Source organism: Stenella coeruleoalba, assembly GCF_951394435.1.
Source record: "Stenella coeruleoalba genome assembly, chromosome: 14".
In the NCBI taxonomy this organism is placed as follows: domain Eukaryota; kingdom Metazoa; phylum Chordata; class Mammalia; order Artiodactyla; family Delphinidae; genus Stenella; species Stenella coeruleoalba.
The window spans coordinates 65,435,545-65,459,451 of record NC_137160.1 but is presented as its reverse complement, the minus strand read 5'-3'; the positions used below and the strand labels follow the sequence as shown (position 1 = coordinate 65,459,451).

The 23,907-nt window shown below is 52.5% G+C and overlaps 1 protein-coding gene across 5 annotated transcripts; it reads right to left on the bottom strand.

Annotated features, from left to right (window-relative positions):
* Window positions 1-10,413: 10,413 nt before the first annotated feature.
* LOC307197350 (melanoma antigen preferentially expressed in tumors-like) lies at window positions 10,414-23,620 on the bottom strand. 5 transcript variants are annotated; one of them, XM_079943146.1, is made up of 6 exons: window positions 23,527-23,620; window positions 22,629-22,672; window positions 15,263-15,341; window positions 13,736-14,038; window positions 12,783-13,391; window positions 10,414-11,300 (listed from the first exon to the last, which is right to left on the bottom strand). In XM_079943146.1, the coding sequence occupies exons 4-6, from the start codon at window positions 13,888-13,890 to the stop codon at window positions 10,724-10,726; spliced, it is 1,341 nt and encodes a 446-aa protein (XP_079799272.1). In that variant the 5' UTR covers window positions 13,891-14,038; window positions 15,263-15,341; window positions 22,629-22,672; window positions 23,527-23,620; the 3' UTR covers window positions 10,414-10,723. The 5 variants fall into 5 exon arrangements, with proteins under 5 accessions (XP_079799272.1, XP_079799273.1, XP_079799274.1 ...); XM_079943147.1 differs by having other exon boundaries at window positions 23,538-23,614; XM_079943145.1 differs by having other exon boundaries at window positions 10,643-11,300; window positions 13,736-14,055; window positions 23,538-23,614.
* Between the last annotated feature and the right edge of the window lie 287 nt (window positions 23,621-23,907).

The window sequence follows — 23,907 nt, the reverse complement described above, 5'->3', positions numbered from 1 at the left end:
AGCTTTTTCTAAGCAGGGGCTCATTCTTTCTTAAACCAGTTCCAGGGGTGACAGCTCATACCCTGGTCTCCCTCTCTCTCCCCTCCTCCCTCCCTCCTCCTCCTTCACTCTCCCTTCCCTCCTCACCACCTAGATTACATCTGAAACTTTCCCTCCCACTGCCTTTACAGCCCTCTGCATACAGATTCTTGGAGATAGGGAGGGCTTCTAACAACTCCTCACTGGCAAGAATTATTTGTATTTCCACTCCTAATGCAACAGAGTCACTGAATTAGAACAAAAATGAAGTTCACTAAAGAAAGCATACTGAAGTGCCATAACCTGATATAACATCAAAAATACCTTTCTGGGACTTCCCTGGCTGTCCAGTGGTTAAGACCTCGTGCTTCCACTGCAGGGGGTGCGTGTTTGATCCCTGGTTGGGGAACTAAGATCCCACATGTCAGGCAGAGCAGCAAAACAAACAAACAAAAACCTTTCTTGAGCTTCCCTGGTGGCCCAGAGGTTGAGAGTCTGCCTGCCGATGCAGGGGACACGGGTTCGTGCCCCGGTCCGGGAAGATCCCACATGCCACGGAGCGGCTGGTCCCGTGAGCCATGGCTGCTGAGCCTGTGCGTCCGGAGCCTGTGCTCCGCAACGGGAGAGGCCACGACAGTGAGAGGCCTGCGTACCACACAAAAAACAAAACGAAAGAAAAAAAACCTTTCTTATCAAATCAACATGCTATACACCTTAAATTCACACCATATATGTCAATTATATCTCTCTGAAGCTGGAAAAATAAGTATAAATGATCTGACCATTAGAAAGAGCTCATTTTATACTTTTTAAAACGGATGGTGGTGAGTATCAAAACCCTATGCTATTTACATTCTTTTGGATACGTTTAAAAGCATGATAGTAACAGTTTTATTTCCCTTTTTTTTTGGCCACGCTGCGCGGCTTCCTGTAGGATCTTATTTCCCTTACCAGGGATTGAACCCCGGCCCTTGGCAGTGAAATCGCCACCAGTTTTATTTACTTAAAGGGCCTATTTTTATTATACGCCAGAAGCTACATCCTTTGCAGTGTTTACACTTATGATGAAAACATTTTTTTTTTTTTTGCGGTACGCGGGCCTCTCACTGCTGTGGCCTCTCCCGTTGCGGAGCACAGGCTCCGGACGCGCGGGCTCAGCAGCCATGGCTCACGGGCCCAGCCGCTCCGCGGCATGTGGGATCCTCCCGGACCGGGGCACGAACCCGTGCCCCCTGCATCGGCAGGCGGACTCCCAACCACTGCGCCACCAGGGAAGCCCGATGAAAACATTTTTGATGTCAACTTTAAAATGTTTGCAAAAACTTAGGGGAAAAGAAGGAAAACTTTGACTATTTGATACCTTTATAAAGATTGCTCAAATCTCAGAATCACCTGGGACATTGTGAAACATACAGATTCCAGGGCTGCATCTCACACCTGGGAAACTCAAATTACCAGGGCAGGGGCCTGGGAATCTGAATGTTCAATGTTTGCCCCATTTGATTCTGAAGTGAAGGGTGGCCCAAGGTGGAAAATCCTCCAATACTTTGGGAAACACTGATCTCTCCTATGATTAAAATACCCACGAGTCCACTCCTTCAAGGGAGCCTGAGGATGGGTTGAGGGTCAGGAATTCATTTCTCTTTCATTTGACACACTGAGCACCTGCCTTGGGATGAGCATTTTATTGGTGACTCAACAAACCAATCAGGGACTTCCGTGGTGGCCCAGTGGTTAAGACTCCACACTCCGAATGCAGGGGGCCCGGGTTCGATCCCTGGTCAGGCAACTAGATCCCGCATGCCGAAACTAAAAAATAAAATAAAATCAGAAACATCCCACATGCTGCAACTAAGACCTGGCACAGCCAAGTCAATGAATGAATGAATATTAGAAAAATATAAAAAATAAACCTATCAGAGGCTGGAGCTTGAGCTGGGTGCCTCCCCCTCCCCATCAGAGATTCTAGGACCCCCACCTGGGATATGTAAGCAAAGCCCAGAGATCAGGAGTCAGTTCGGGCTGCACTTCTGAATCACCTGGATTGTGCTTCTTAACCCTCAGTGAATCTAAGGAATCAGCTACACGGTCTTGTGAAAATGCACATTGTGGTCCTGCAGTTCTGGGTAGAGCCTAAGAGTCTGAGTTTCTCACAAGCTCCAGGTGATGCCCAGGCCACTTGGCCAAGGACCAAATATTAACCAGTAAATACTAGGGAGCTATGGAAAAGTACTTATGTCCTGGTTGATTCTGTCCATCTTACTCCAAACCAACAGAATCAGTATCTTCAGAAATGGGACCAGGGAGTCTGTATTATTAAAGGTCCCAGGTCTTTCTAAGGAGCAGGTGGGGTACAAATCCCCTGCTTCAGATGATGACAGCATCTGTGCAGCATTCACCAGGTGAATCACCCCTACCTTCACCCCCTGTTTTGGGCTTCATTGTGTCCTGCAAAATTCATATGTTGAAGTCCTAACCCCCAGCACTTCAGAATGTAACCGTATTTGGAGATAATACTCTTAAAGAGGTGATTAAGTTAAAACGAGGTTATTAGGGTGGCCCCTAATCCGATCTGATGGGTCTCTGTATAAAAAGAGGGAGGGGACTTCCCTGGCGGTCCAGTGGTTAGGGCTCCGTGCTTTCACTGCCGAGGACCTGGGTTCAATCCCTGGTTGGGGGACTGAGATCCCAGAAGCCACGCAGCGTGGCAAAAAGGGAATTGGGACACACAAGACATCAGGGATGCTTGGACATAGAGGAACACAGGGACACAACAAGAACACTCTCTCCATCTGCACGCCAAGGAGAGAGGCCTCAGGAGAAGCCACCCTGCCAACACCTTGATCTTGGACCTCTAGCCTCCAGAACTGGGAGACAATAATTTCCTGTTGTTTAAGCTCTCCCCCACCCCCAGTCTGTGGTATTTGTTATGGCCGCCCTAGCACTCTTACACACTCTTTAGATCAGGAGCCCATGGAGAGGGCTCACCTCAGGTATCGGTAGGGGGTATGCAGGTGATAGCTCAGCTCCCAGGTGACTGCCGGCCATCAACAAATGCCCAAGCACCCTGATTTTTCAGGAAGCAGTCTTCCTCTTGTGGATTACTTCCTGAAGACCACTGCTGCTAGGGGCCCCACTCAATTCTCTTTCTGGCCCCAACTCTTTTACTTCTCACTCTAGACTGTGATGGACAGAACCTTGAGGACAGAGCGAGTCCCATTCTCATACCTTCCTGAATGTGAGGGGAAGTATCTGTTTTGGCCAAGAAAAGGAAGAAAAACAAACCACAGCTATAGAACAGAATGGGATCTTAGTTCCCGGACCAGGGATCGAACCCACGTCCCCTGCTGTGGAAGCACGGAGTCTTAACCACTGGGCCCCCAGGGAATTCTCAGAAACTACTTTTCAATTAAAAATCATACTTATGCAGAGTTAACAATAAAACCTAACCACGCAAAAGAGCATTCACCCACTGTACAGCAAGTCTCACTCCTGCCCCAGACCACAGGTATCTGTCTCTGTTCCCAAAATAAACTGTTGTTGAGAATTTCTCAAGTGTCCTTCCTTGCATGTCTTCCTCATCCACAAGCACACACCCCTCTTCCCCTGCTTTTATGTAAATGGTGTATATTATTTGCATACTCCGCAAATTTAAGTTGTGTTTTATTAACATAATTTTACTGAGTGACTTTAACTTGGATGGGGAGAAATCGATCAGGGAGTTGGATGATTATCCTCATTTGATTTCAAATGATCAGAAGCAAACAAGAATGCATCTTCTGTGGAGGATGTGAGGGAAGGACCACAAAGGGGGGCATGAGATGCTTCGTGAACACAAAGGCATGGGCGTCCCAAATTCAAAGTCGAAGCAACTTACAGGTAAATGTCAGAGTGCTCTTTGGACATATCTGTGTTTTCTGGTTGCATGTTTCTACTAGAAAAGATCCCAAGCCTTTTCCAATGGTGGCTTAAAATGCCACTAGGTTCTATCTTTACCCTGAAAACGACTGAGTCACTGAAAGCCTCACCGGAAGCGGGAGCTATTGTTGGGAATAATAATACCAATAACAGCAATTAATGTTTATTTAGCACTGACGATGAGCCAGGCCCTGTTCCTGGAGCTCTATGTCTTTTATTGCATTTAATCAAAGTTATGGGACTTCCCTGGTGGCATACTGGTTAAGAATCTGCCTGTCAATGTAGGGGACACCGGTTCGATCCCTGGTCTGGGAAGATCCCACATGCCGCGCCACAACTACTGAGTCTGCGCTCTAGAGCCCACAAGCCACAAGTACTAAGCCCGAACGCCTAGAGCCTGTGCTCCACAACAAGAGAAGCCACCACAATGAGAAGCCTGCGCACTGCATTGAAGAGTAGCTCCAACTAGAGAAAGCCCGTGTGTAGGAACGAAGATGCAACGAATCCAAAAATTAATTAATTAATTAATTTAAAAAACCAAAGTTATGAGAAGGTATGTATATATTATTATTATATCTAATTATTATAATATGATATACTATAGTACAGATTTTTTTTTCATGGAAAGGCATTTTCTTTTAAATACTGCAGTGTGTACATGTCAATTCCAAACTCCCAATCTATCCCTCCCCCCAGTCTTTCCCCCTTTAACCATAAGCTCGTTCTCCAAGTCTGTGAGTCTCTTTCTGTTTTGTAAATAAGTGCATTTGTATCTTTTTTTTAGATTCTGCATATAAGCGATATCATATGATATTTGTCTTTCTCTGTCTGACTTATTTCACTTAGTGTGATAATCTCCAGGTCCATCCATGTTGCTGCAAATGGCATTATTTTATTCTTTTTAATGGCCGAGTAATATTTCATTGTATATATGTACTACATCTTCTTTATCCACTTCTCTGTTGATGGACTTTTAAGTTGATTCCATGTCTTGCCTATTGTAAACAGCACTGCAATAAACATTAGGGTGCATGTATCCTTTAGAACCACGTTTTTCACTGGATATATGCCCAAGAATGGGATTGCTGGATCATAAGGTAGCTCTATTTTTAGGTTTTTGGGTTTTTTTAAGCATCTTTATTGGAGTCTAATTGCTTTACAATGTTGTGTTAGTTTCTGCTGTATAACAAAGTGAATCAGCTACACATATACATATATCCCCATATCCCCTCCCTCTTGAGCCTCCCTCCCACCCTCCCTATCCCACCCCTCTAGGTGGTCACAAAGCACGGAGCTGATCTCTCTGTGCCATGCAGTTGCTTCCCACTAGCTATCTATTTTACATTTGGTAGTGTAGATATGTCCATGCTGTTTTCTCGCTTCATCCCAGCTTACCCTTCTCCCTCCCCGTGTCCTGAAGTCCATTCTCTATGTCTGTGTCTTTATTCCTCTCCTGCCCCTAGGTTCATCAGAACCATTTTTTTTTTAGATTCCATATATACATGTTAGCATGCGGTATTTGTTTTTCTCTTTCTGACTTACTTCACTCTGTATGACAGACTCTAGTTCCATCCACCTCACTACAAATAACTCAGTTTCGTTCCTTTTTATGGCTGAGTAATATTCCATTGTATATATGTGCCACATCTTCTTTATCCATTCATCTGTCAGTGGACACTTAGGTTGCTTCCATGTCCTGGCTATTGTAAATAGAGCTGCAATGAACATTGTGGTACATGACTCTTTTTAAATTATGGTTTTCTCAGGGTATATGCCCAGTAGTGGGATTGCTGGGTCATATGGTACTTCTATTTTTAGATTTTTAAGCACATCCATACTGTTCTCCATAGTGGCTGTATTAATTTACATTCCCACCAACAGTGCAAGAGGGTTCCCTTTTCTCCACACCCTCTCCAGCATTTGTTGTTTGCAGATCTTTTGATGATGGCCATTCTGACTGGTGTGAGGTGATACCTCATCATAGTTTTGATTTGCATTTCTCTAACAATTAGTGATATTGAGCGTCTTTTCATGTGCCTCTGGCCATCTGAGATATTAAGAAACTTGCTCACTGTCCCAAAATAAATCGCATCCCAGGCCTGGACCTTGGCAATGGGTCTATAGATCCTGAGCTCTTAATCCCTCACGTGCATCTCTCTTTCAATAAAGTCTCAAGTGTCCGGGGTCTGCCAGACATGACGCCAGGTTCTGGAGCACAGAAGTAAATGGTAACTACCTCCCTGGATCGTTATGACTATTAAATAAAATAATGCCTGCAAATAATTTGGTACTATTGTGAAACCCAGCCTTCAAGATGGCCCTCGGTGATCCCTGCACCCTGGTCTTCACACCCTTGTATCGTGACCTCTCACAAGGAGCAGGGCACCAGCAGGATACTGTGGAGTGCTAGTGTGTGATTTCCAAGATTAGATCACAATGGACATTCTGCCTTGCTCTCTTGAATCACCCGCTCTGGCGGAAACCAGCCAGCAGCCATGTCATGGGAACACTCCGGCAGCCCTCTGGGGAAGTCCACGTGGGGAGGCACTGAGGCCTCCAGCCAAAAGCCAAGGGAGACAGCCATCCTGGGGGAGGATTCTCCAGCACAAGTCAAGTCTGTCAAGTCTTCAGACGAATAAGCCGATTAAGCCAGTATTTTGAGTCGACCCTCACAAGAGACTCTGAGCCAGAAACACCCGGCTAAGCCACAGTAACTGTGCAACAGGAAACAGTTATTGTTTTAAGCCCCTACGTTTTGGGATCATTTATCTTGTAGCCACATCATTGGCCATATGGGGGGTAAACTCAACCTCCAGCCCCTCTCTCCTCCCTGGAGGTCATCGGGCTGGGACTGATTGTTTCAACCCTCTAATCACAGGATTGGCCCCACTGACAACCACCCCCCAGCCTTAGGCACTTTCCTGAAGTCACCTCATTAACAAAAGACACCTTGATCACTCTCATCACTTAGGTAATGCCAAAGGTTTTAGGAGGCAGTCAGGTTTCATCTCTGTCCTGAACCGTTTCGGTCCATTTAAGGGATTGCGTGGAAGCACTTCTCTACCTGTCAACTAAAACACTGGGGGAACTGAGCTGGAAGAAAGAAGCAAGTGGAGCTGGATCTTCACCAACGAGTGAAGTGAGGATAACATGGGTCCATCTCCTCAAAGGAAGACAAGATATTGAATATCCTGTGGACAAGAACAAAGCCATGCAGGTGCCCAACGGGGCCATGAGTGTGGGGAGTATGTAGAGGTCGGACCCTGGGCCCCCCCGGGCACTTGTGCTTCTCACACGAACCCCACTCTGGCACTTTGGGTCCACATGGCACCCACCACTGCATTTCTGCAGTTCAAAGTATCCCACAACACAGACTCAGCGTCTCCAACTCCCCTCCAACTTTGTGTCAGCTGCAGAGTCTAGGCTATTTCTCTCGGAACCTAGTTGTATAAGCCCCCTTATTAGTACCTCAGTGTAGTTTTGATTTGCATTTCTCTAATAATTAGTGCTGTTGGGCATCTTTTCATGTACCTATCGGCCATCTGGATGTCTTCTTTGGAGAAATGTCTATCTAGCTCTTCTGCCCATTTTTCAATTGGGTTTTTTTTGGTTAGTGAATTGTAGGAGCTGTTTGTATATTTGGGAAATTAAGCCCTTGTTGTTCGCATCATTTGCAAATATTTTCTCCCAGTCCGTAGGCTGTCTTTTCATTTTGTTTACGGTTTCCTTTGCTGTGCAAAAGTTTTGCTATGCAGTAACTTTGATTAGGTCCTGTTTGTTTTTGTTTTTCTTTCTATTGCTTTGGGAGACTGACCTAAGGAAACATTGGTACGAGACTTATGTCAGAGAATGTTTTGTGTGGCCTTTTTTTTTTGGCCGTGCTGCACAGTTTGCAGGATCTTAGTTCCCAGACCAGGGATGCAATCCAGGCCAAGGCAGTGAAAGCGCCGAGTCCTAATCACTGGACTGCCAGGGAGCTCCCATGTCAGGCCTTCTTTTGGTCTTGTTTCTGCCCGTGGCTATTTCCCTGTGTTAGATCGCTCTCTGGCTCTTTCCTATTCAGCTTCACCCCTCTCACATCCTATCCCTCAGCTGCCCTAACCCTCCTGCCTGTCCGACGTGCAGCTGGGGCTGCTCCTGGGTAAATGGTTACTTCCAATCATCCCACCCTATGTGCCATACTCTCCCTGCCTGCTTCCCAACAGCTGCAGACCCCGCTCCCCCTGCCCACACACACACAGGGCCTCCATCCACATGGCCCCCGGGCCCCTGGGCCCCCAGCGGTCACTACCTCCCCATGCCCCATCCTTACGGATGAGCTTCCTCTCCAGCCAAACTTGACTTTGAGAACCTCACTGCATTGATAGCATATGCCTCTTTGAACATGTTCATGACAAAATCTAAATTCTGAACAAAGACTCTTGTAAGATTTCTTTCTCAAGTGTGGTCTCTGGGCCAAATAAAGTCCCAAGTGCAGGGCACCCTGCTTGAGAAGCAAGAGGCAGTGTTCACTTTTGCTTTTCTTCCTTTACTTGCATCGGGCAGCTAATAATCACCACTGTCCTATATGGGGCCATCCATGACCGGGGCAAGTGCCTTCCGTAGGTTAGCCCTGTGGGTGACCTCACTGCAATGTCACGAGGCCAGTGTGATTATCTGTTTTGCGGCTGAGGAATCTGGCACTGAGATCACACGATCTCTGCCTCTGTCCTTCCTCGTGGAGAAGCTGCTCGTCCTGTATACTTTTCCTCATATCCCAGAGGTGCCAGTTCCCGTTCCGGAAAATACGGTCTGTAACTTAGGGATGCTTGGGGATGCTGAGACTGGGTGCGCACTGGGGAAAAGTAAGAGAGATCTTTTTCTGACTCCCTTCTTCCCAGCACACCATCACTTATACAGATTTCTGCATTCTCTCTTCTTTCAGAAATGGCAAAGCATGTCCACAAGCCGAGGGGTCCATTTCTTGTTCTTTCTTACGGGGCATAGGGTAGGAGGCTGGCAGGGGTGGGGCAGAAGAAAAGAGGGTGCCTGCTAGGGGAAGAGGATAGAGAAGGGCCAGTGGCTGTGCGGCAGGATAAGGGATTGCTGACAGTTGGCCATACCACATAGGCGGTGGAGGATGGCTCATGGTCAGGGACATGCAGACGAGCCCTGCCCCGGCCTTGGTGTGTGGCCTTCTCCCCAGGTCGTGTGTGGGAAGCCGGGTAAGGCAGCCCAGGGCCACAGGGCGGACCCCACTGCATGACATGTCCCTTTTTTTTTTTTTTGTAAATTTATTTATTTACTCATTTTTGGCTGCGTTGGATCTTTGTTGCTGCGCACGGACTCTCTAGTTGCGGCGAGCGGGGGCTGCCCTTCATTGTGGTGTACGGGCTTCTCACTGCGGTGGCTTGTTTCGGGGCATGGGCTCTAGGCACGCAGGCATCAGTAGCTGTAGCGTGCAGGCTCAGTAGTTGTGGCGCACGGGCTTAGTTGCGCTGCGGCATGCAGGATCTTCCCGGACCAGGGCTCGAACCCGTGTCCCCTGCATTGGTAGGTGGATTCTTAACCATTGCACCCCCAGGGAAGCTCGTGTCCCTTTCATTTGGATGGGCTGTCTTGGGGCGTCGCACGAGGTGGCCCCACCACACCCCCAAACCAAATCTGACGTTCACCTGCTCTATCCGAGTGCTCCCAAGACCTGGCGTGGGTTTGTTCTCTCTTGGGACCCAGAATCCAGGGCATCAGAGCTGGCTTATCACCTCCTCGACAGGGAAGAAGGGGGGTCTTCCCGGAAGAAGGGCATTCTCACCCTGGTGTGACCTACCTCCGCACAAAACGATGAACTCTTTTCAATGTGGGAAACGAATAGGAAACAAACGTTCTTTGTCTATGTGAGCTTACTAGTATTTTGCTAGCAGGAATTAGGATGTTTTTACAGGACACAGCTAACTGAATTCAAGGGGCTGGACGCAGTGGGAAGGCGGGTATGGGCTGGTGAGTCCCAGAGGCTCCAGATGGTCTGTGGGTAGATTTTCCTCCCAGGACTCGGGGCCTGACTTTGCACATTGAAGCCCTATCCTGGCACCACCCAGGGCCAGGGATGGAGGCTCTGCATCTGCTGGATCCACTGGGGAGGGTGCTGGAGTCCAGGGCCTGGGTGGAGCTGGCAGCGAGGGTCCCTTGGAAGAATGTTTCCTCCAGTGGTGCTCACTATTGGACACTTAGTACATTCCAGGCCCTGAGGACGCACCTTGTGTGCAATGATAGACTGAACAGGCACAGAAGTAAGTGAGGACCTAACAGGTGATCCAGAAACAAGACCAAAGGGAGGGAGAAATGGTGCTGTTAACTCTTGGGGCCGAACCTCGTCCAGCCTAGGCTGCCTGGGCCTCACACAGGCTGGCTTCTTACTTAATCACTAACAAGAGATTACTGAGGTTTAAACGGGAGAATCACGGTCACAGATCACAGCGAACACCAGGTGAATGACACTGAGGTTCCCTTTATTTCTGACCATTTCTTTATAACTATCCACGTAGGGGTAACGCCCCTATCTACTTCTCAAGCCTGAATCCCCCTCTAGAAATTTAGATTCACATTTCTAACTCTACAAGATGCATCTCCCCGAAGATCCCATCAATCCCCCAAGTCACCATCCCCCCCGCCCAGCTCTGAATCACCTTTCCTTTTCCCGCTAACAATGAACAATTGTCTGAAACTATAGCTTGTGTTTCTTCGAGATGCGCTGACGTCTGAGCGGCAGTGTCTGCATGCCCGCGACAAAGCCTGCGGCTCGTTCGCTGGGCTAGGCGGCCATGTAACAGGGGCACAGGATGGGCTCTGGGTTGTAGAAGGTCCTGTCGCCACAGTGCGGACAGGGGTCGCCACTGAACCAGACCATACTGGGAAGCCCCAACTCCTGCAGCACCTGCTTGAGCCGAGCGTGCAGGTGCGCCAGGCGGCCCAGGTGGACGGTGCCGTGCACGTCCTCGTAGCTCTCCAAGGGCGCGGGGTACAGCACGAGGCTCAGCTTGCTCAGCCCCACGGTGTGGCGCAGCAGGCTCTCCAGCACAGCCATCGAGATGGGGTTGCCGCAGAAGCTGAAGGTGGTGAGCTGGGAGCAGTGGCTCAGGGCGGGCAGGAGGGCGCTGAACTGGGAGTCCATGATGCCACACTCGTCCAGGTCCAGGTCCTGGAGGGTGGCTGAGGCCTTCTCGATCAGGACCCAGAGGGGCTTGGAGCTTATGCTGGTCAGGTTGACCCCGCTAAGGCTCAGATCCTTCAGCTGGCTGACGCTCGGCCACTGCGACAGATGCATCAGGTCTGCCTCTGAAATCAGGCACTTGGTAATCGACAAGGTCTCCAGGGGGTTCTTCAGACACCTGGAGAGAGACAGAGCAGTCAGGCCCGGGAGGATGGAGGTGGTGGGCGGAGGGATGTGGGGTGGCCCAGGCCTCAAGGGAAGAGAGGCCCATTTCACCAGATCCCAGTCTTCCGGAGGAGGCTGCATGGTCAAAGGAGAGGTGCCAGGTCAGCCCAAGGTTGAGCGGGGTCCTTCCCCATCCCTTATCTGCCGTGTGACGGGGTCGAGGGAAGGAATCCTCAAGTGCTCCCTGTGCTCACCCGTCAAGCGGGGGACGACATACCCCTGCCAGGTGTTGTGAGCACAGGTAAGGTAACAATGGCAGGTGCCCACCGGGGAGCCTGACCCCATGTCCCAAGTGAGAGAGGGGATCAGCAAACTACAGTATTGGGAGACATGACCTAAACTGCTTTCAACTCGGGCCTCCTTCCTGCCGCCTCCTGGACCCCATCACCTGTTTCTCTGTTCCCAGTGAGAGTACTGGGATCTGTGCTTAAAGGGCTAAGCCAGGCAAGGTCTGGCAACGTGCACAGGGGTCCAGCCGGCAGGGGCTAACTCTGGTCGCTGTATCAGCCACACACCATCCCTCACTTTCCACAACTCTTTTGTTTGTTGTTGTCCTTGTGTCATGAACACGTTTATTCTTAATGCTTTGAGTTTGCAGTCGCCAGAAAGGAAATCAATCCAACTCTTTCACACAAATAAATCGGGCTGCATTCTCTCCTCTTTCATCATTGTGTCCCAGGTAAAGCTATGATTCTATTTTAAGAATGAAGAACACATTTCTAGAAGAAATCATCTGTTACTGAAGAATTCCTATATAATCAGAAGCCTTAGAAGCAAACAATAGTTGTAATTTGGACTCGAGATTGGAGCCACTTCAATAATGATACTCATTTGACTTTTTGTTTCTCTTCTCTGGACTATTTAGGAGCAATAACTGCTAACGTCCTAATGGACGCCACAACTCTTCACTCCTGCTCCCTCCCCGTCATTTCCACAATCACCCATTTCCCACATCACACCTCACCTGGAGCCTAAAGCAACCCGGGACAGACAGGAAAGTGGGATAGGTGGGAGGGACAGGCTCACGTGGACCAGCTGCTCAGCACAGAGCTTCCGATTTGAAACCTCACGTTGGATGGGCTTTCCCCTGGTTAATGTCCTCCTGCTTAGTTATTTTCCATCATCTCAGCTTAGACATCACTCTCTCAGGAAGAATTCCCAAAGCCACCCTCACCTGGCCCAAAGCCCCCACGATGCAGAATCCCAGCAAAGAGCCCCCTTTGACAGGCATCTAACTGAAGCCACACCTCTGACCCTAACCTGGGAGGCTATGTGACAAGATGCCGGGGGACGGACTGGCGGCATCGTGTGGACCTCTGAGTGGCCCGTGCACCCTGGCACCATCCATGGCAGGCAGACAGTAGACAGACACCCCACGGATAACGAAACGAGAGAGGCCTGCCCTGGTCTGCAGAGAGACAGCGCCACGCCTCACCTGAGCACCTGGTCCAGGCGGCCCTCAAGGAAGGAGATGGAATCCAGGTAGAGCTCCTGCAGGTGCTGCAGGCTGGAAAACTGGCAGGCGAGCTGGCTGACGCAACGCTCCTCCATGCCGGGGGCGGCGTGCGGCGTCATGTGGATGTGCGAGAGGAGCAGCCGGCGCAGGTTGACCATCTGGCCCAGGTGCGGCGCGAACCTGCCCAGGGTGGCCAGCTTCCAGGTGCAGTTCACCTCCAGGTCCTGGACAGAGTCGAGCTGCACCAGCTTCAGGATCTTCCTGATGTTCTGCATCGGCATGGAGAAGACCCTCAGCTTCTGACAGCACAGGCGGAGTGAGCCCCTCCTCTGCTTGACCTTCTTCAGGAGGTAGCTTAGGGACGCATCGGGGGTGCCCTCCTTGAGGCACAGGTCTATGAGCACCTCCACGGGGGCCGAGGTCTGCTTCGACCACGCCCTTGCACCTTCCACCCGGCGCCTCTTCCTCACGGGCCGGGCCACCTCAGGCTCCAGCAGTGAGCACACACCAGCCCTGGTGCCGGAACACACGGTCCAGAAGTCCTGGTGGGCGTTCCGGCGCAAATCCAGCACCTGCAGCTTCCACCGCCTGCGGGACAACGGGAGACACACTGAGCTGTGCGGAGACCCACGGGGACCAGGACCGCACGGCTCAGAACCCAGCCAAGGGTGCTACACCCCAGACACCAGCTGCTCCTCGAGCTTCCGGGGCCCCTCCTGGTCCCCACTTTAAGCGCCACGAGGAGGGGGTGAGCCCACGTGCCTTTTGTCACCTCTGCACCTTAAGTAGCCCTGCACGCCCGAAAGCCTATTCCCAGAGTGGCCCCGCCACGGCCCCAAGGCCTCCCCGTGGCCCCGCACCACACCCCACCCGATGCCAGCTGTGTCTTGCTCAGACCCCCAGGCCCCACCCGCCTGCTGGGGCGCCCTCACCTGGGGCGGACCTCCTGGGCAAGCAGGACGTCCAGGCCGTCGATTGCAGCTTGGAAGGTCTCCAGGTGAGGCTTGTGCTCCTTCATCAGGGACCCCAGCGGGAGGCAGGGGAAGGGCCAGGCCTGCACCATCGCCTTCACGGCCTGGCCGTGCATCCCGGCAAAGGCCGCGGAGAACAGGGGTGGGAAGAGCTCAGCGGGCAGCTCCTCCAGAGTGGCGATGGCCAAGGCCTCATCCCTCAGCAGGCTCTGGACGGCCAGTTCCAGGAGTTTCGGCGGGGCCCGGATGCCCACCCTGAAGAATCTGCTCAAGAGTGAGTACTGGAGGGACACCAGAGAGCAAGGGGTGGGTCCTTCTCCGGCCAAGGACCGGCGACCCTGCCGTCCCTCCACCCTCTAGGGGACCCAACGCAGGGCCAAAGACACCCCTCTGGCCACAAGGCCACAGCTCTGGCCCTGCTGGCGCCAGCCCCAATGAGGGGACGAGGTGACCTCTCGCCCTATCCCATATCCACCCATGCTGCATTTAATCCCAGCCCCTCTGAAAGGTGGGTACCTAGAAGCCTGACAGCTGACCCCACCCTCTCCGGAGAAAAGCTTCTGATTATCACTCAAGGACTGAAAACAACAGGAATAAGGAGTTTAGCCCAACATGGTCTCTTCCTAAACTCCAACAAATAACCCAGATGGGAAAGGTGGAGGAGTACCACACAGTGGGTACTGTTACCCCATTTAAAAATCTTTAAATCAGAAACCATAAAGCAGCATGACAGTATTTGATAGCATGTGATGTTAGAGATTAAGAAAAATAAAAACTGATTCCAAGATGTACCTATGAGTATTATTATTATGGAATTTTTTTTTATTCCATGGAATTAAAAAAAAACTTTTCATTTCTAAAATGAAAACAAACCAAAAAAGCCCTTTAAACTAGTAAAAATCACAAAACCATAAATGATATGAACTATAATTACTAGTCACAAACCAAATATGTAACATGTCATCCAAAAATTCCAACTAATTAGATGTCTTACATCAATAAAAGAAAAAAAATCTATTTGGTTAAGAAATACTGTAACTGTCTATGAGTGGCATAACCAGAGCAGAAATCAAAACGTTTGGGATTAAGGCAAAACTTCACATAGAAGCAAAAGCAAAGCCTGCTACTGCAAACGTGTACAGAAGGCGAAGAAAAATTCTCTACAGGACCTTGGCCTGCATGGCCTGTCCTGTGGAGACCCTGGCTGGGGCAGTGGTCAGGGCCCGAGGCCCCAGATGCCAGGGCGGGTGTGGTGCAAGGAGCAATGTGCTCAGGCCTCTGAGTCCCTCCTCTGGCTCCTGAGGAGCCATGAGAGGCCTTCCTGGCCACACTTTTCAGATCCCAGCTGAAATTTCCATTTCAAATGGAAAGCGGAATCTTACTACTGGAAATCCATCCAGCTAACACTGATTTGACTTTCTCCTTACACACAACTGATAGGATCCTCTGTCCACTCGTGAAAGCGAAAGATAAAAGAAGAAAACCAACCTGCAAGCATATTTGTTCGAGGAGCATGGGCCACATCAAAACCATCCCAATGTCTGAGTTAAGACAGCTTTGTGCAGACCTAGTGGTGTCACCCCAAAGGGAAAAGAAATATAACACAATTCCTGAGAACCACACAGTCACTTATACGTAACCTACAACTGCAAAATGTGTGCCCGTTCATGGGGGAACAGAGGTAACACTGAGGGATGGCGGGTCCTCCAGATTTTGAGGCTTAAGGCTTCCCCAAAGGAGCTCAGGTCGAAATGACAACTAGGAGCTGGCTGGGAAGAGGGAGGGGCCGGGCGTTTGTAATGAGACCAAGGAAATTACCCAAGACCAGGGAAAGTGTGTTGTGTTTGGAGGAATTCAGAGACCTTTGTCAGGATGGGCCTGAGAAATTGCCAGCAGGAGTGGCTACGGGGGGACCTGGTGGATCCCTTAAAGCCAAGGCAAACCCAAGACTCAATCTTCCTCCCTCTGGCCCTGGAGCAAAGGGTGTTTCCTCCCAGAAGCGGGGATATGCAAATTGGCTTGACAAGATGAAATGTAGGCATGTGGGCTGGGAGAGGCCGGAACTGTGCTGGTGGCCAAACCTGGGACACACCTTATCCAGCCTGAAAGCCACTGAGGGGGTCAGGGCTGTGGGCTCTTTGGGCTCTTGGAGGCAGGGAGGGAAACAAACGTGGGCCAAGCACACATATCGGTGTCAGCAAAGGGCTGCAACCAGAAGAGGACTTGCCCCGAGGCTCAGGCGTCCTCTTCCACATCCCAGCCCAGGCTCTGTCCAGCAGCTTCAACCCTCATCATGACCTTCAAAGGCCCCTTCCCAGTGTTTGTGGATAACTTAACATTTCCTCAATCCTAGGAAACAAGTAATGCAAAGAGGCTTCAAAAAGCCCCCCGACCCCTCCCCTAAGGCTTTCACTTACAGGGTTTCTGATGCGAGAGCACCATTAGGCCCACAAACAAAATTCAGCTTTTCTCTTGTTCTGCGTTAAGCACAGCTACTCTAACACCGAACTGCTCCTCAGGGGACGTGAAGCTCTGTTCAGTATTCAAAGGTTTGGGGGCGATGCCCCTGCTGGGCTGGCTCACACGTTGGTTCTGTTGAGGTTTCAGAATACAGGCTGACGGAACCTCTCCACCCCCTGCATTGTGACGCCCCGACAATTCTATTCTGTGGGCGAGGTGGCAGCATTCTCTGAAGGATGCTCTCTGGTTTGGTAATTTCCCAGAGACTGCTTTCTCCACATTTCTACCGTCCCTATCAGCAGTTTGCCTAAAACAGGGTTAAGCTAGAATGTGCTCTATGGACACTCAACTCCCAGACCATCACCTGGATGATCAGCTGCAGGAAGTCGAGATTAGTAAGTTAAGCAGAATGTTCCTGATTCTGGAGCAGCCACTGAGTGGTGCTCGCACTTGTCATCCAGCGCCTCAAATAACCTTCAGAGAAAAGCTGAAATTCAGTTAGTTTCCTTTTCAGCCTGGTGAGCCGGGGACTTGGCCAGAGATGGACACTGCCATGCTCCACTCAGGGAGTAACCAGAAGACCTGCTTGGGGGAGGGGTGTGGATGGATCTGCCCCACAGAGCGTTAGGAAGAGATGACTGACTTCACGTGGACCTCGGGGAAACAGGAAATGGCAGACGTCCAAGCCTGGGATGTTTCCATGGGAACCCAGCATCCAGGAGATCCAAGGAGGCAGGAGGGACCACTGCCTTCGAATGATGTAAAAATGGGAAGTATAAGCCGAACATTCTTCCCCAGCGAGGCAGGGGACCCCCCTCTGTCCACCTCCACCTCCATGCAGAGCCTGTTTGTCCGGAGGCAGAAGGACCAGGGGCACAGCTGCAGGAAGACCTGTCCTTCCTGCCCAGTGTCAGGACTGGCCCAGGACGACTCCCAAGGCCCAGGCATGAGTCAATTGGGGGGACGTTTCTACCACATCCTGGTCACCTGTTCTCATGATGCACAGGCCAGAGCAGCCTCTGAGCTCATGGTGGGGGGGTGTCCTGTCCCCCTTCCCGTCTCCAGTCACAGAATTTCTACTGGGAACGCAAAGCATCTGCCCCCAGGGCCTTCCTGGGGTCTTTAGAATGCATGTGTGTCCCCAGGTTCCTGCTCCTGGCCTGTGCTGATGGGGCAGCCCCCCCTTTCTGCATCCCTGGCAAGTCAGCCCACCTCTCCCAGAGCCTGGGGTGTGGACACGATGCGGGGAGGGTGAGGGACCGGACATCCTTCCACTGGCATCAACAGAAATCACGATTTCTCCCCAATTCTTCTGACGTAACGAGTGTAGAAGAAGGTAAAGAAAAGGCCAGCTACTTTTCTGCATCCATAGAAGCACCAGAAATGCTGGAAGATGACCCTTCCTGGCTTCCAGAGGAAGACCCCAACCCTGCTGGTCTTCAGAGGCACCAGGCTGACAGAGGCCCTGGGTGCCAGGCCGATGGTGGCTTCTCCTCCTTCGGCTCTCTTGACCCCACCTCGAGCAGACAAGATCCTACCCAGGATCTGGTACGTCTCCTTTCCCTCTGCAGTCAGATCTCTTCTTGCCCTGGAATATTTTGCCCTCTGGGCCTTTTGAAAAATCGAAGGTCTCTGTCAGCCCTCTCTGCCTCTTCCTGCACTTGGCAAGATGTGGTTCCACTTCACATCCAATGACATCTAGACCGAAACAAGCAAGTCTCCCCACTTCTTCCTCCCCAGTGAGGACACGTCTGACATCCAGGTCACCCTGGGTCCAGCCAGTTAATCCTGAGGGAAGTGCTTCTAGAGGCAAGTAGGGGTGCGGGAGGCTGAGGGCCCACTCCAGGCTGGTTGGGCGGGGGATGGCCCAGGACGAGGGCGGAGGAGGGAAATGGCAGCAGAGCCGGCGGCCTGGTTTCCTGGCTCTCAGAAATGTGTCCCTTATATGCTGAAGCCATGTCTGGGACCACTAAGGGCACTTGGGGACAGGGAGTGTTCCCAGGATCTGGCTCTGTTGGCCTTGGCCTGGGGGAGGTGCCACTGGCTGTCCCCCTTGCCAACTCCAAGGGACAGAGAGGGAGCACTGACACTAGACACAAAGATGAGAGAGGTTCAGAGAGAAGGGGAGGCTCCAGTCCTGGCCTTTGGCCCCGGAGAGGAGGCTTCTCAGGACTTTGCACGGTCAACCTCGGTATTGCCTGAGATGATGGGAACTGTGCTTTTGGACAGAGGAGGAGAGAAGAGGGGTCTGGTGTTCATCCCTGTCATCCAACTGACCCCGACTCTCCAACACCAAGCCATAAGGTTACTGTGGCTCAGAGTGACACCAGGTGCGTTAGGCTGTCCGGCCCTTTGCACTGGACTGTTTTCCACTGGAGGAGGGTCAGTGAGCCTCAGGACTCGGGGAGCACTGGCTCCACCTTTGAGGGGACAGCCCACCCTGTGCTGAGGGCTGGCAGGAGACACCAGGCAGAGGGGACGCGCTCACAGGGAGGTCTCCCGCCCAGCTGGTCCCCTCGCCCCCATACCCAGACTCCCCCTCTATCGGCAACCCTCGATTTACTCAAAACATTTACAGAGTGCCTGGAGCAGACCATCCACTGCTGTTCTGGGGAGGAACAGCCCAGTGAAAATGTCATGGTCGTCTTCTAGTTAGAAGTACATACTAGGGAGATGATATACAACAGGGTAAGTATAACTGACACTGTTGTAGGTTACGTATGAAAGTCATTGAGAGAGTAAATCCGAAGAGTTCTCATCACAGGGAAAAACGTGTTTTCTGTATAATTTTGTATCCATATGAGATGATGCATGTTAAGTCAACTCATGATGCTGCACCCTTTAAACTTATACAGGGCTGTATGTCAATTCTATCTCAGTAAGACTGGAAGAAAGAAAATGTCATGGTCTTCCACTCAGGGTGTCTCTGAGGCACGAACCTTGCATTCAACTAAGCAGACAAATGAAAAACAAGCAAGTCGAAAAAATAATGACAGGCGGACGTGGCCTGCACAGTGAGGCAGGGCCACCAAGGCGACCAAAGCCAACCTTCATAATCTAAGGCAAAACATGACTTTTCCTGCAGCCGTTACATATTTTTTGAAAACGTTAAGAACCCTCTTAACACGATCCACTGTAATGTTTAGAAAAGTAAAAATAGTAAAGCTATTTTTTTTTTTTTTTTTGCAGTACGCGGGCCTCTCCCTGTTGTGGCCTCTCCCGTTGCAGAGCACAGGATCCGGACGCGCAGGCTCAGCGGCCATGGCTCACGGGCCCAGCCGCTCCGCAGCATGTGGGATCCTCCTGGACCCGGGCACGAACCCGTGTCCCCTGCATCGGCAGGCGGACTCTCAACCACTGCACCACCAGGGAAGCCCAGTAAAGCTATTTTTTTTAGTACACTGTGATTTTAAGCACTGAGAAAAAGTGTTTTGTTTCTTTGCGAAAAACTCATCAAGAATCCTCTCAACACTGCTTCCCTGCTTCTCATCACATAACTTGCAGTCGGGGCTGAGTGTCCTTCCTAAGCCCGGACAACTTATCACTCTGCCTTTATTTTATTTTTTTTAATTTATTTATTTACTTTTGGCTGCATTGGGTTTTCGTTGCTGCATGCGGGCTTTCTCTAGGTGCAGCGAGCGGGGGCTGCTTTTCGTTGTGGTGCGTGGGCTTCTCATTGCGGTGTCACTCTGCTTTCTAAGCCTGGATCTGCTTCCAACATTTCACCCTTTTAGTTTTCAGGGCCTGACATTATCTCCAAGTTCCTTTACTGTGAAGATGTTTGCTGGCATCACCGCCTCTGGGACATCTTCATTTTTTTGTCACAACCATGCCCTTCATTGAAGCTTCTCCACGAGATGGGGACAAGGAGCCTGAAGCTGGATTCTGAATCAGAATGACGAGTCAGTCAACAATTCCTCGTGTTTGGTAGAGCTTAAATCACCAAAGCGTTTCACTCTCCTAGCCTCGTGTTCTCCCTCAAGATCTGAAATGTCGGCAGGGGCCTTAAATTGCTGTTTCCTTTCCCGGTGCAGTGGCTGAGGCTCAAAAGGGCGAGTCCTTTGCACCTGTGTCACAGAGCCAGCCACGAGAGGGTGACACGGGAACGAGGCCCCTGGCTCCTGGTCCAGGGCTCGCTAAGCCATCAACGTGCCAGCCCAGTGGGAGTGTGCCCGGGGAAGTCGCCTGCGGATGGGAACAGCCCACTCTGTTCGTGGACAGTGGACAAGGTCGGGGACGAGAGCGGAGGACAGGAGCCTCCATTCCGGGGACATCACCCACCACAGTCTAGGCACTCAGCAGCTCTGTGGGTCCTGCCAGGTCTTCCAGGAAGATGGGGGGAGGGGCGATATATCGGGGAGAAATCCAGAAAGGCCTGCACTCACTGGTACCTCGGCTCAGCAGCCGTACCCCGGGAGCTCAGGCTCCAGGAAACCTCCCAGCACTGCTTGCCCTCGGCAGGATGAAGGAAGCAGATTCGCTGATACGGTGTCGCCTGAAGGATTTGGGAAGCAGCTGTGCACAGAGGTCCCTCCCACACATGAGGCAGGGGCTAAGAAAGGTGTGGGGAGCCCAGCCTGGCGCCATGGCTGCAGAAGTGCTCGTGGGGGTCTCCGCCATGGCCTGGGGTCTGCTCATGGTCTGTCTGCACAGGTGAGAGGCACTAAGGAGGGGACCATCTGGCAGCCCAGGGCTGACCCTCTTTTCTCCCTCCACCCTGAACATCTCCGGAGTGATGACCTTGACCTCTCCCCTTTGCACATCCTGCTCCTCTCTGGGTCCCGAGCCCAGTCTGTCCTGACAACCACTCAGTGTCTGTGTTTAATACAGGGCTGTGGCTCTGGGACAGAGAGGCCACATTTCCTGCTCTGGAGGCAGCAGTGATACTGGGGGTTACAGCCCGGGGTGCTGGTATCAACAGCACCCATGTGCTGCCCAGCACCCCCAGTGCACGAGCTCGTCCTCGCTCCTGGGGTCCCTCTCCATCCTCCAGCTCCAGGTCCGCCTCCCTGGCCACCTTGGGCTGCAGCTGGAGGACTCGTTGTGCCCTCTGGGTGCTTTCTTTCCGGGACCGCCCCTAGGCCCAGGGGTCCTAGCCCACCGCTTAGGGAGACCAAAACCTCCCTGGGCTCACCCATCCTGCCCCTGACCAACACCACACAGGACTCAAGTCTCTGGGGGCTGATGCCAGTCCTTCTCCTTCGCCCCAAGCACAGGTTCTGAACGTAACCGTGGCTTCGGGAATGGGACCCCAACACATTGCAGCTGCTTCTTCTAAGAAGGCAGCAGGATGAAAGCTCTCTTAGGAAAATGACTTGGAAAAATAAAGGCTGCTCATCCTCCTCCCGCTGTGAGGGCTTCAGGATGCAGATTGCATGCAGCTCCACGATTAACAGCACTGAGGGGGCAACAGGACATCCTGGGACATGATGAGGTGCAGGGGACCAGTTTACCTGAAGATGTCTTCCGCCACGCTGGTCCAGCTCACGCTGGCCTCAGGTCCTCCGACACCTGGTCTCCCTGGTTTCCTACCATCTCAGTCACCCGTCTCCACCCAAGTCTGAGAATAAGAACCCAAATTCTCGGGCTTCCCTCGTGGCGCAGTGGTTGAGAGTCCGCCTGCCGATGTAGGGGACATCGGCAGGGTTCGTGCCCCGGTCCGGGAAGAGCCCACATGCCGCGGAGCGGCTGAGCCCGTGAGCCATGGCCGTTGAGCCTGCGCGTCCGGAGCCTGTGCTTCCCAATGGGAGAGGCCACAACAGTGAGAGGCCCACATACCGCAAAAAAAACTCAAGAAAAACAACAAAAAAACGAGAACCCCAATTCTCCAAAAAACAAAGACACGGTGTGTTCACACGTGTAGTTATGAAGCCACAGTGAGAACTCTGCTGGGCGAACTGAAAACCGGAGCCCCGACCCTGCCGTTTCAGTGAGAATCTCTTCGTATCTCCAAACCCGAGAAATTTCTCATCGGCTGAAGCAGCAGACAGTCGAAGGAAAGACCTGATGCTCGGGTCAAAGGGACCTTCCTCTAAGGGCACTAACCGCCGTCCTGCAGCCCCAGTTCTGTCCCTTTCTCTGGCCCCCACACCCTGGCACCTCCCGAGGGAACCCCATTTCCAGCGCAAAGCAGCGCCCAATGAGCTCCGGCCATCCCCGCAGACCCGGGTGCCCTGGATTATTACGTCCCCCAAACGGCGCTGCGGCCTCTTCACGGGGCACGTGGCCCGGGTAGGCCCAAGGCGGCCCCCCACCGCCTGTGGCCTCCACTCCAGCCCCAGGTCGTGAGAGCTCGTTCTCGGCTGGAGAACAGGAGCGGGGGCCCGCTGGGGGCCCCGGGGACTAAATCAAGGTCACCCCACGGGAACGCGGGGGCACCAGGACGGGAACTTACCTTTCGTGCCGCAGCGCCACGCCACACGATCCCCCGCTTGGGCTCTGCAGACAAAGAACCGCGAACTCAGCAGCGCCCCGCCCGGAAACCACGCGGCCCGACCAATCCTGCTTTCTGTTTCCTCCTGGGGCAAATCTCACGAGATCCTGGGATCGCGAGTGGGGTCTTCCAGGCAGTCTAGAAGGGGTTCCGTTTAGTAGGCGGGGAGGGAGTGCGGAGAGGGGGAGGGGTGGCGTCTGTGGCCATGCCCACTGGACGGCCGGGTGGTGAGAGTGGGGATGGGGTGGGTCAGGGGTGGGATGGGGGAAAGGTAGGGTTAGGGGGATGGGGAGGAGATGGGGGGATGGGTGAAGTGGGGGGCGGAGATGGGATGGAATGGAAGTGAGGTGGGGGAGGGAGGAATCGTGGAATGGGGGAAGGGAATGGGGTAGGATGGAGAACGGGGTGAGGTGGGGATGGGGTGGGGGTAGGTGGGGGGGTGGGGAGGGGTGGGCGTGGGCTGGGATGAAGGGGCTCTTGAGATCCGGAGGGAGGGGTCGAGGCTTAGAACCCCCCACCTCCAACTCCTCCCCCACCCCCACCTCCAACTCCTCCCCCACCCCCACCTCTGGGCCTGTCTTCCGCAACCCCTTCCTCTCTGTGGGGCGTGGGGTGCCAGGGCCGGCTCCGGGGCCCTCGCCCCACTCCCACCTCCCTCTTGTCGATAAGATGTCCCTGCCCTTGGCCAGGCCAGTGGCCCCTACTCTCTCGACTTTACCACTTATGTGACCCCTGGGGCAGCGGAGACCCCAGCCAGGGTTTGACTAGATAGTCCTCCCTCCAGACTGTGCTTCCCACCCCCCCACCCCCCCATATAGTTTTTCAGAAGCCAAACAGTTGCTGTGTCTGCTCTCTTCACCTCCGTCTGACCTCCGCAGCCCCTCTGATGGCCTCAGCTTGTGCTGGTCCTGAGTGCAGGGTTCACCTCTTTTCACCAACGGACCCCTTCGGACAAAGTCAGGAAGGGGCCTGGAAAAGGAAGTGTGGGCGGGGCGGGGCGGGGCGGGAGCCTCCCAAGCGGTGCCCCTCAACCCTGGGGATGTCGCGTCCGGGCCACCAGGGGGCACTGGAGACATGGAATCCAGGACGGTTTTGGCACCTCCTTCCTCCCAGCCCCTCTAGGGGAGAAAGTCGGGCTTCTGGAGAGATGGTGAGAGCCAGGTGGGTGAGGATTCTTGCCTGGAGGGGTTAAGAGCAAAGCGGAACTCCAGCCCTGTCACTAACGCTGGCCTGGGGGACC